The sequence below is a fragment of the Melopsittacus undulatus genome, chromosome 6 (assembly GCF_012275295.1).
Source record: "Melopsittacus undulatus isolate bMelUnd1 chromosome 6, bMelUnd1.mat.Z, whole genome shotgun sequence".
Lineage (NCBI taxonomy): Eukaryota > Metazoa > Chordata > Aves > Psittaciformes > Psittaculidae > Melopsittacus > Melopsittacus undulatus.
In genome coordinates this window covers 82629399-82642820 of record NC_047532.1, presented here as the reverse complement: position 1 = coordinate 82642820, position 13422 = coordinate 82629399, and the positions used below count along the sequence as shown (strand labels likewise).

The following is a 13422-nucleotide window of genomic DNA, read 5'->3' as shown; positions in this document are numbered from 1 at the left end:
CAACTGCTGCTTCACGCTTCCTTGCTTCAACATTCACCCTCTTTCCAGATGAGCTGTGGACCTTGCTATCACTCACTGCTTATCGTAATTTTAACAGAGCAACCTCTAAGGTTGCTATGCCTCTTCAATGTGCTGTACATCTCTCTTCTGTTCTCAGAATCTCTACGACTTATTCTACAGGCTCATGACTGACCTGCTTTTCTTTCTCATGGGGGACAACTCCTCAAATTGCCTGTCCAACAGTCACTTATTTGCAATGATTGCATAATCATGGACTAAGGCTGTCCAAGTTGTTTTAACTTGAATGTAAGTGCAAAAATGTCCAGAAGCTGGGAAGGAACATGTCCCTGATAAGCTGCTTTAGTGTTTTCAAATGCATTAGAAATATTTCTAGTCCCCTGGCAAGCTGTACTAAATCTGCAAATCCACAGCAGTTGGCTTTTTGAGAGAAAGCAGATTCCCATGGGTTGCAGGTGGCCTAAAAGAAGTAGGATTTCTCTGTCACTGCTTCATGGGTCATTCCATGTGTAACTGAGGATCTCAGCTCTGCAGGTTTTAGCTCTGTGCCATCAGGCAGTTTGTTTGACATGTCTAATTTAAAATATAAATAGATGTTTAACATTCTAGATGCATTCTTTCACTACTTGCAAAGCATTTTATTATTCCACCACCATTCTGCCTTGCTCTACTGCTACTTATCTGCTATTTTTGCTTTTGTTTTGTGTGCCAAGTTTTCAATATTCTCCGAGCACCTCAGGCTGAAACATTAGGCTCAAATGTGGAACTCTGTCAAGCAACTGGTGAATTCACAACTTACCAGAAGATGTCATTTACTGTACTACATTTCTGATTAAAATCTTCAATCAGAGAAATTAAGCTAAAGGCTAGAAAGGTACATTCATTTCTTCCTGCTGACATGTTGCTGTAAGCAGCCTTTGAAGGGTAATTAATTCAGCACCATACACTGGACCCTTTTTGTAGGCAATTTACAGTGAGTCAAGCATCCTGCCAGCAGCATGCATTAAAGATACTCAACAAAGAAACAAGCTAAAAACCTTCCTGAGAACATGAATTGATAAAAACATTATAAAATCTGCTACACCCTACCCCATTTACAGTAGGTCAAAACCATTCCTGATGTAAGCAAGTACATTTTCATTATTCAGAATGTGTCTAATCTACCTTTCAGAATGTCACACGTTAAGTTGGGAGTTTAAAAAAAGCAGTGTAAATGACACAGTGTTGACATAATAAAACACAAAATGTGTCTTGAAAACATTAACTTTGGTGAATTCAGCTCAATGCAACTCCCTGACTTTATTTGAAAAGCCAAATGTTGAAAAATTAGATCAAAGCTGAAGTCTTAGATGCAAATGCAAAAAGGTAGATGTTCCAGCAGTTGTCTGAACAGCTCATTTTAGTATTTCAGATGATGTTGAAAATATCAAGATATGGCAGAGACCAAATACTTCCAATCTGAAGGGACAGAGATAATCTTCACCATTTTTTGATAGCTTTCCGGAGTCTGTTCAACATCACTTTGGCTTTGACAGCGAGATTCATGCAAACATCACCCATCTTGGAGTTCCACTAACTTATGGTACAGCACAACCTTTTCAGCAACAACCAAAAGTTGATTAAAAACCTCCAAGACTTCTTTGATCTGTACTAGATAGTCAGGATCACAGATTTCTGACATTTTTTTACTGTAGTAACAGTTGTCTTTCTATATTTTTTCCAGCAATCCTAATTCCTAGAAGAACAGACACTATATGACAGTCAGATTGACAATGTCAGAGGAAGATTTCTGAACAGAGGCAACACAGCTACTGCCTCCTTCTGAGACTCTGCTTATCTCTCATCCTTGAGGAAAATTCTGGCAGTTTTTAATAATATTTGACTTATGGATGAGCAATTTTTGAACAGCCTCGAAGACTTGAGGATCAAGCAAAGTGTGGACTGATGAACTCCTCGGGGTGCCCAGTACATTGCAGATTACTGTTGACAAAACCCAGGGGACACAGCACAGTGTCTCCAGGCACTGCCCTGATTCTAAAGATATAGACAGCCTCATCTGAATCCCAACAATCTTCTCACCAAACTAACTAGTAATTTCTGTACAGTGGGAGGAAATGGTATGTGGGCAGTGAACAGTGCACTGGTACAACTACAAGCTGTATTCCTTAGTGGTGCAAAGTATGGTGAGGGTGGGCTGCTGCTCACACGTGGGCCTTCACTAATCTTCATTCTTCAAAGGCATGGAGATATGAGTAAGGAAATAAAATACTCAGAAAAAAGCCTTTAAATCCAAGTTAAATCCCATCAATGATAGCTTTAAAAGATCAGTTCCTTATATCTATAAAAGCACGTTGATGGGATTATGTGCAATCTGGCTGCTAACATTTGCAGTGTCACAGAACACTGTATAGGCGACTTGAGTGCTCACCTCCTCTCTGAAAACACCTCACTACAAGACATTTTGATGAGGAAAATCTTTCACTAGTGACTTCTGGTTTAAAGCACAGCACACTCTGCTGCACACATACAGCCAGCCAAGGACCCTGCACAGGGCACAGAGGCACACTCGAGAGGTGCTTTTCAGAGAGTTCATTTTCATGCCCTATTGTTCTACATATTTATAAAATCCTGTTACATTATTAATAGTGATTAAATGTTTAGGTATTTCAGATCAATAAAGACTCCGTTTACGTATTTACTTTATTAAAAATTAATAAATGACAAAGTGCACTGAATTTGTGCGCATGGAATGGAGTCGAAGTTGTAACTTAAGTGCTATGTACTGTGAAAATAAAAAGAAATCTTATGCCCTTATTACTGGAACATGGTTTATCTAATGTACAGGCCTGGCTGACAGTGTAATAGTTAGGTGATGTGGATGATTTGTGGATCTCTTTGTCAGCATGTAAGTTATAGCTTCCCAGGTGAACTACAGCATAAAAACTTATGTGCTCCTATATTTCAAATTTTCAAAGAACCCAAAAGTGTTACCAGGTTTTCTGAGCAACAAAGTGCCCCTTTCCTATTGCACAGTCTTTTCCTATGAAAGGACAAGCCAATCTCACAAACACCCAGAGATCACTCTACTGTTTGCATGACAGCTTGAGAGTAACCTGCAGCACAACATGGTAAAATCCACACTGATCTATCAACATGTAGCAAACCCCAAAAAGTTTGTTAATTAGGTAACTGGATTATATGTAAGTGGCACATGTAAAATTTATTCCCCTGCAAACGTCCATCAAGTTCTACAGGGCAGAAAGTTGACTGAATACAATGCATATGAATCCAATTGGTCCTTCTGCGTCCTGTCATTATATGTATCTACAGCATAAAGGGTTGAACTTCCCCCCACTTATTTTACAAGTACAATACAGCTTACCTTCCAAAACAGTCCAAGCCTTGTTAGTAAGAGCAGTAGAGTTTGTTGCTGTGCATTTATGCACAAGAAAAGTAGTAATGAGAATCTGATAAACAAGATCTTCAGATGCTGGAACTTAGACATTTGCTATCCTTTTAAGTTCTTTTTGATCACCAGTGAAGAATTCTCAGCTACCCAGGTATCATAGTTTATACCTGGTTAAATAATTGCATTGCAGTTCTTAATATTCAGAAAAGTCTGTAAAGGAAAACTCACCTGCTCTCAAATGAGACATCTCCTGGGATGACATGAGTGCTTTCCTTCCCAATAAGGAATCGTATTCGATCATAAAAGAGCCTTGGAGGATGCTGGGAGAAAGGTGGTTGGCTGTGCTGAATAAGGTCAAGGGGATCAGGTGAACCCTGGCACAGAGGACTTGCGTAGCAATTGCTTTGCTGACAACAGTCAGGGTCTACACAGTCAGTCAAGCCATCTACAGTGGAGAGAAGGGAAAGTTCAGGAAATTGAGTGATTCTGAGAATAAAACACTGTGTTTACTACTGGAGAGCATAGGAGGTTTTTAATCAATTGGAAGACATGCTGATTATGACACATTCAAATTCAATAAAGCATTAATATACACGCTTAGTCCAGGAGAGGCAGTTCCCTCTAGTCATTAACACTGTATCACCTCATAAAATCTCCACATGACAGAGAGAAAACAAAACCTACAAACTAAGTGAATAGAAGAGGACTGTCTTCACTGCAGAACAGGCAGAAGAAAATCACTGCACAACACTTCTTATTCCAGTGGGTGCATGATCCACACTGTGCAGCTGTGGATCTCTAATGACAATATGTCACTACTGTCTGTCCACACTGGTGAAGAATACATGCTTGCTAACCAGTCTGCAATAATGAAGTCTGAAATGTTATCTAACTCCCATATGCATCCACACTATAGTAGTAAAAAAAAGTTGTTACAATTGTCCAACTTCTGTTTTAAGCCCTACCAGTTTTCTTAGTGTTTTAGGATGTTTACTCTTCGTTTGTTGGTTGCAATGTTGGAATGATCCAAAAAGGGCAGAATCATGACTACACTCCTTTTTGTAATTGGTAATGTACAAATACACACCTTGACGCAGGCTCTGCCCCAGTGACCTGAGAGAAAGAGTCTTCTCCATGGATGTTTGCACCAGGAAATCCAATTTGGAAAGTGAAAATAAACTTATTCCTCCTCCACTATTTTCAAACATGACAAATAGGAGAAATAGACAATTTTCCCCCAAAATCTACATTTGTTCATGGACAAACATGCAAAACATTCGTGGGTGAAATTAATTTACTTAAATGTCCAAAGCTTACGATGAAAAGTGAAACACTGAAGTTCATCTAAATTAAGCACTTAAATAAAACTTAAAATTGGGCTGTTGGCATTTAATTGCTTCTATTAGCAGCTTAGACATCCAAATTGCTTAAATTACATACTCAAACAGAAACAGAATTAATAAGGTCTGGTAAAATGTCCAACTATCTTCTTAAACATTTTATGACTTGGCTGTTGCTAACTTGCTTGTATTGACAAGCACACTAATGCATATAAAACAGGATTAAGGCATTGTATCCTTCAACAAAGGCATCTCTCTGTATTTTGAACAAGGTTAGTCTGAATAAATGTGGAGTCATCATATCACTGTATAGATTTCCCTTGTATTAAAATCAGAATGCTGTAGGATCAACAGACTGGCAGATATTTTCACTTCATACTTTGACTTTTCATGCTTTGTTTGTACAAACACTTTGGAGCCTATAAACCTGTACAACTGACAGGGCAAACTGCATTATCAGGCAAGGTGCTATAGCTTTGTCATTGACTTCAGTGGGTGAGAGACCCACTTGGCCAACACTGCTCTTTTCTCAATAGCGCACACTGCACTCTGTGAATGCTCAGTAAATAACAGCATAAAATATTCACTTTGAAAAGAAAGCAAAAGCCCTTCTACAGAACAAACAAGTATAATGAAATGAGCTTTCCTGGAATCTGAAAATCCTTGTCTGACCTTGGGCAAGGTAATTGCTTGGCTAAGAAATAGAAAAAGTTAACAAATCTACCCTACTGCAGCTGAGAAATCAGACAGAGCAAGCTTGGTTTTGTGATAATGAGCCAAGGTCAACTGTAACAGCTAGCAACAATAACCTAAGACCCTCGGATCCAGGCAAGCTGGTGTAGCAACAGGTCAGTGCATGTCTTAAGTTCTTTACACACTCCTCCAGTCCTGGACACAACAGGCATTAGCCAGCAATGGGAAACGAACTTCATAGGGCAATGTTGAGTTTAATGACTTTGAGTGTAGCAGTCACTTTATACTCACAAAAACATAGAAAGCTATTTGAATTTGCTAGGAAATGAGTAAACAGAAACAATAAGGGTCCCCCAGTCCAAGCAAAACCACTTGGGAGGTGCGTGGAGAAGTTCACAATATGTAACAGAGAGGTCTTTGTTGTACTCTGATGACAAAACAAAAGAGATTCTGGGGTTGAAACCTGAAGAACAGGCTTGGAACTGCAAGGGAAAAAATATCTCCTCTTCTGGTTTCCTCTTTTTTGTCCAAGGAATGAAACTCTACATTCTTAATAAGTGAACAGGAAATCATCGAATTACTAGTACATATTCTAAGACTGCAAATATTAAATAATATTACTAGACTTGAAAAGGTGATAAAGAATTGAAATCTCTTGCTTTTGCTTTATACTGGTGACAATCCTCTGATATAGGTAGGTGCAGCCATTCAAGACTGGGCTCTGCTGGTGGAATGGTTATGATAGTGGTAAGTCTTGTTCAAGGAGTGAAGGTACTTTCTGGAAGGTACTAATTTCTACAAACTCACTGCTGTGTATCTGGGAAAACTGACAAACATTGGTTTGGCAGAATAAGTACTAATCAGAAAAAGGCACTCTTATTTCAGAATAACAGTATCCATAGGGAAGCTGGTTTTGAGTAACATAGTCCACAGCAGCTATTCTGATTCATTTTTTCCTTGTCAAGAAGCCATTAGATGTGGGAACCGAGCAGACCTGATTCTCTCATTCTTGTAAGAAATAAAGGTGGAAAATCACAGACATATTAGAACATGAAGATGTACTTTGAAAAGAAATAGCTATATAACCAACTAAATACTTTGCCTTCTCTAATAGAGTCCTCTTTCTTCTCTGCTTCAGTCAACAGCTTACATGCCTGGCAACAAACACTGTGCATTCATATTGTATACAAAGAGAAACCAAGTAAAGGGAAAGCAGTTTTCCATTTTCCAGTCAGACTCAATTTTCATCTTTCTTTGCTGTTTACTTGTCAGCAAAGTGATTATCATATAAACTTTTCCAGGTTCTAATGGAGTTATTTTGGTTGGAATTACTTGCACCTGGTTTCATTTGCTTCTCCAGGCTACTAAAGGGTGTGTTTCTCATTAGCAGGGGAGGGGTGTGAAGCCCCAGAAGTATAGCTGAACAACGCGTGGTGAGAATGGTATTTGTCCTGCCAGCACCATGAATGTACCAGGGGCTAGATACATCAGGAACAGCTTACAGCCTTGGGTAAGCCTCTCTTAAGCTAGAACAAAACCTTTGTTCCAATTTAGGTTCATTTAGGACTTTTGTTTTAACTTAGACCATTTAAAAGAAAAAAGAAAGAAACTCCAAGCCCAAGAAGAAACTACTGTAATTCAGCATGATGCCCATTAAAATGAACCAGGTAGAACAAATTGGTACAGACCCACAAGATACATATGGAGGTAGCTTATGATAATGCTAATCATATTCGTAAGTGTATGTAAGGATAACATATTCATCAAGCCAATCCTATTTGAAATGAGATTTTTAATGCAAGAGAATAACCTAGAACAATTAAATCTTGTTTATAAACATTAACATCAAACTCATTCACTTGAAAAAGCTACAAATACATTAATCAATTCTCAACCAATGGTAACAAAAAAAGGGACTTTCCTTATCAGGAACCAACTATTAAAGAAACCTCACCATGTTAAGCAAACAGTAGGGTTTCTTTTAAATCTCAGAAGACAGCGTGAACAAACCACTGCAAACAGCAAGAACTGTAATTCATATGGCAGGGATGCCTGGATACTGGCACTTTTACTGTCAAGTACCACAAAGTGCATCATAGCGCAGGTGCAGACTAAAACATATTACAGAGTGTAAATGATTTTGGTTTGCTATTAGCACTTTCAAATAAATTTCATATAGAAGACAGCTAGGCACCTGCATGGTACACTACAGATTATACAGTAAAGTGATCCACATTTGGATGAGTCTCAGATTATGGTTTCATATCTTACAGGTATGTATATTTATTGTCAATGGACTCATACAATGTTTTGCAGCAGACAAAATATATTTTCTTGCTTATACATTTGTGTGTATATATATATTTCTTATTTAATATGTTGGAATGAATGCCACAAGTGTGATGAAATTACTTTCTCAGCTCTGTTGCTACTATGGTCATGGAAGGCTCAGTTTGCAGTAGGTACAGGACATTCTCTAATGTACATGTTATGCAGCAATCTCTCTTCTACATGGATGATCACCTTTGGTAACCAGGCAAATTGGCAATGGAGCTATGGACCTGTCTCTGCAGGGGTTAATTTTCCAGCAATATACTGCTTTACTTACCATGTTTGGGCAAATGCTGTACAGTGATTATACTTAATATACTTTGTATCTGAGCTTCCCATATGTTGCATAATAGCTATATTAAATCCTCCATAAAGTGACAGTTGGGAAAGAAAAAGGTATTTTGTCAGTTACAAGCTAATAGTGAGGACATGGAACAAGTCACACATTTTGGGCCTGATGTAGACTATCTACCTTTCAAATCCTTGTTTATCCAGTCTTCTCATCTAACCTCCTATGACTTGTAATTCATCATGCTGCAAATATGGGATTATCACAATAACTCATGTTGCTAAAAATGGATCCATGTTCACAATTAGTACAAATTGTCTGGGTAGCAGAACACCTGAGGACATTAAAGAGGCACAGGTGGGGTCTCTGGTAAGGGAAGCAAAGAACAAAGCAGCTCTAAGTTTGGCAGCAGTGGCTTCCACAGCTCACCAGTGCACATGCAATAACTTTCACAGTGGCTTCTTTCCTATTAAATCACTGAGATGCTTTATTAACTGGCTATGAAAATGATGAATTCAATAAGATTCTACTTCCCATGTTACTGGGTTAGCTATTTTAATAAACCATCCACTGTCAGGTTCTGGCAAGCAAAACAGTTACCAACAATACTTAAAATTGCTATTCTTCTGCTTTAAAGTTCACTAAAAGAGCAGGGTTGTCATCCCTTCAAGCTTTTGTCATACATGAAAAAGACACTTCTAATGTTAACTACAATAGGTTTGTAGTTCTATGGTTAATGCCAAACCTAGAATACTACAAATGGTGTATATGCTTATATGGTACATGCATATACATGTATGCAGGCATACTCACACTAACAAATGTACTTGCTCAGTTATATGAAAATCAAATCCATCTCTATTATTCTTGGTAGAAGTAATACCAATGATCTTCATTTTCACTGCTGCAGAGCAACCCAGGTGTGTGTGTGTGTGTGTGTGTAACTGCTCTCCCACTCCTGTACTGACCTCAGTGAGCACAAGCCAGTGATGGAGCTGTAGAAAGTAAGTCCAGATTTTCACAGAAAGGAAAACATGGGTGTTTAAGTTTCTCCCTGCAGTAAGCAGATTCTGTTCTCTGGACTCTTCATGCAGTACAACCTAGAGCTCAACACCTCAGCACATGAATGATTTTTGCTTTTCAGTGCACTTGCATGGTCAAATGTCACCTTACCTTTGCTTGCCTTCTTTTATGGGTTTCAAATAAGCATCAAACAATGCCTGTGCCAGCTTGGTTCAGCACAGGCTCAGTTAAGTACAGTGAGTGTCGCCAGGATCTAAGCAAACCAAATCTAATAACTTCAGAAGAGACTAAGCAGCAGTAACCATCTTGAGTCTCTGATGCTTATTCACATGCATTAATCCAAACTGTGTCTCACATTTTAGCTGTAATACACAGCATGCAGCAGACAGTGAGGCTGTAAACTGGGAACATAGGGATTTGTATAAGGACCTTGGAAACAGGGCAGTGTGCCTGTAGAAAGGCTGCAGTGTGTTTTATCCAGTGAGTACTGGAGGTGATTGGCCTTTCATACACAGGGGAATGCAAATCTATCAGGCCAGGGTTTTCAGAAACTGTAAGTATCCCCGGGGAGCCCTCGCTGCTCAGCAACAATGAAAACCATTCCCATCAGTATTATTTATATTGTGTAATAATAGCATATTACTTATATATGGACTCAATATCTCTGTGATGGATAGGTTATTAAAATGCCAATGGATGGGTCAGAAATGCATCAATATTTTAGCAGCACTGGTTATCAACCCAAGGCTATGCTGAGTCATATATTTTATCATGCTTGGAAAAGCTTGGAGAAAGCTACAATAACTGTCTGAAATGACTGAAGGGATATTTGGTAGCAAATTCAAAGCCTGTAGTGAACAGTATTTTCTTTAAAAACAAATAGTCAAGATTGAGTCACGAAAGAAAACGATGAAAAGAGATTCAGGCAAATTCAAAAGAGAGATCTGTATCAAAGAAATTAATGGGAGTGACAGGCTGCAAGTTTCAGCTTGAGATAAAGACCTGCATGTGCAGCAGTAATGTAAATATATATCAGGAGAGTTGCTTAACTGTGGCTTGGTGGGGCAGAGGAGTGACCTGGAGCTGGTGCCCAGTGTTCTCGATCTGGACACACTGGTTCTGCACTGTGCAGAACTCAGTAGAGCTTTCAAGCAATCTTCTGGATATACTGAGGCTTCCAGATGAGTCTAAAGCAATGCAGGACAAGAGAAAATGACCTGCTCAGATGATCTGAATGGTCATCTTATAAACTGAAAATTAAATCCTGTCAGTCATGACAGTGAAAGAAGAATAAAAGACAGGGAATAACATGATGCTGAGGGATGTGAGGAAAAGGCCCCACTGCAAAGGACATCTGCTTGACTTCTTGGCATTATTTAATGGACATCACACTGCTAACAGACTGCAGATGAACTCCACAAGAGCAAGTGCAAACCATGCTGCTGTGCATCTGTTATAATGCTGAGACCTTTTCAATGATATTTGTAGTGATATTTGAACAGGTAAACATGCCCTTAAGTCTGCAAGTAGGGAAAAGCCAACAGAGAGTTATGAGATGGAACGGGAAAGACAATGATGGTACAGACAGAGTACAGTACAGTGGATACTAATGGGACTCTAAGAGAAATAGCAGAATCATAGAATAGTTAGGGTTAGAAAGGACCTCACGATCATCTAGTTCCAACCCCCCTGCCATGGGCAGGGACACCTCACACTAAACCATATCACCCAAGGCTTCATCCAAAATAGTACTCTCCCTGCTCCAGAAAATATTTATGCATGTGTTTAATCTTACCACCATGGGTAACTGCACCGATGGGGAACCTGGTGCTTCAGCAGATGTAGAGCCCAGATGTCTGTGAATATGCTTATACCAGTCCTTAAGAAATGAATCCAGGACTTCCTCTTACACAAAGCTGTTGTGCTGTTACTACACACCAAACAATAACACTAACACTTCCCCATGCTGAATAAATGACATTATTCAACCCCTACAGTTGGAACTAATAAAATACTTCATTTTCCAACACTTCTTTTTTTTTAGTGTATCTCTATGTATTTTTATATAATAAAAATCACGATTTTTCAGTCTCTGAAAGTATTGTACAAAAAATCAACTGGAAACTACACAAAATATCACTCTGCCTAACTCCTGAAGTTCAACTTTACTACAGCTTTGTTATTTGGTTACAACTTCCTTCTAACAAACTTGAAGCACAAAACACCTTCCAAGGACTGAGATATAAATGTTTGATTTAAACACAACTGGAATGAATAAGACCTTTGGTAGATGAGAATACCATGATTTAAAATATACAATGACACTAAATTAGGTCTACAGCACGATCTCTTGGGCTATGTGTCACTGACTGTGATCACACCATAACAGCTTAGGAAGTTACTACCTGTCAGCTGAGTTTCTGTAACTCAACTGAGTGCGTGCTCTTAAGTCACCACAACTGCAGGCAAAAATCTTAATAGGTTCCATCTTTATGAACCTAATCCAGTTACACAGCTTGATGGATGGTAACTCATTATGCCACCGTAATATTCTCATAGTCTAAGGCACAACCTCCCAGCAAACAGGACTTAACAGGAAAAGTCATGTCTCCTTCCTTATTTCTGTTTCCACTGTTGTGTATGTATACAAACCCTGAGACATCAGGAATCAGCTTCTGATTTTGTATTAATCTAACACTGGTGCAACTCCAATGACTTTGGGGAATTTGTCTAATTTATGCTTATGTCAAATCAGGTCCTATGAACTTCATATATAAAAAGAAGTGGTTTTAATATGTAGATATAATTTTCTTATATAAAATTGATTGTAAAGGAAACTTAATTACATTTAGCCCATCTGTAGTAGTCGGATTAATTAAATATTTCTCTGCACTTATCTCTAATTGTAATGTCAACAGGGCCGTCCTAGTACATGTTATGTTGCCATTAAAAAGGAAAAAGAAAATTACTTTTGAAACCTGCAGTGAAATGATGTTAAGTGTCTGCCTTAAACTGACAAATTCAAGGAGATTTAGAGTTAACACTGCCAACTCTTTCAATAACTCACCATTATTGCAGAATAAAAAGCACCCAAAATCACAATATAGGGCAGTTTATACAGAGCCAGTTCATGGAGTGTATCAGAAAACGCTTTACATTACAGGCTAAACAGGGTTTTGAGGACAGATTTAAGAGTGCAGGCAAGCAAGTCAGTGGCTCGGACAGCAGGGGGGGAGCTCCAGGCAGATGGGAAAGAATCTGTGGGGCAGTGATGCCAGCTGTGGAACCTTGTGTGAGAGGGATGCACATCAGTGCAGAAAAGCAGAAAGTGGCAGAGGGGTGGTTGTTAGGCTTGTAAATAAGGTGGAAAAGGAAGTATGAGAGAGAAATAAGGTGATTTTGAATAGGGTTCAGAAATGATGAAGCCTTTGCCAAAGGGACAGCATGGTCTTAGAGCCCACAGGATGCAAAATCAGAAGGTCTCAAAATATATCTGTAAATGAGGAATCATCACTGAGTCAGAATGTTTCTACTGAGATGACCTCAGTTCTTGGCCCTAAATCAATCTTAATTTATCAATGACCTAGATGAAAATAGACAATTACTATACTAAGGTATACTACACTACAGTGGGGCATGAGATCTCTCCCAAGATACTGAGATGGTCTTTAAGTGTGCCACAATAAGATAATACATGTATTTCAATATATCTCAGTGCACAGCCTAAGGAAGAAAAAGGTAACTGTGCTTGGGACAGGTGCATTCACACTCTGAATGAGAAAGCTGCACAACTCCGAATATGGGGGCAAGCACACTGCAAAGGATGGTATTAAGTAAAGGAGAGGAAAGCAATGTGGGCAAGCACACTGTAACAGATGGTAGTAAGTAAAGGAGAGGAAAGCAATAGTCCTGCTTGACTGTCCAGTAGATAAGTATTCCTGAAACAGATAGGAAAAATAATAAACTCTGAGAACAATCAGTGAGGATTGTTGTAGCTTTTATCCTACCAGTAAGCTTGAAGTAGTCAGGATGTTTTTCCTGACAAAAAATGCACTATCTCATATAGAATGAAGTGAGGTGGAGCCAAACTTAGGAGAGATCTATGATTTTTACAGCAAACCTACAAATTACTTCTGTGTACTTTCTATACTAGTTTACTCTATAATCATTCAAATGCAGGTCCAGATAACTGCAAGAATTGTGCTGCTTCTCAGGTTTAAAATGAGATTTATGTTAAAAAAGGATCTCTAAGTGCATGCTTTATGCATGCAAATGTATTCATTTAATATTAACATAAGACTAAACTCTGGATGCATTTT

At 38.7% G+C, this 13422-nt stretch overlaps 1 protein-coding gene across 3 annotated transcripts in view; it reads right to left on the bottom strand.

Annotated features, from left to right (window-relative positions):
- The window catches only part of TENM1 (teneurin transmembrane protein 1), a 235949-nt gene that overhangs the window by 75225 nt on the left and 147302 nt on the right, over positions 1 to 13422 (bottom strand). For all 3 annotated transcript variants that reach the window (XM_034063828.1, XM_005148358.2, XM_013128841.2), the window contains one exon: positions 3656 to 3872. In XM_034063828.1, the coding sequence (XP_033919719.1) occupies positions 3656 to 3872 (217 nt within the window). The remainder of the gene's footprint in view (positions 1 to 3655; positions 3873 to 13422) is intronic.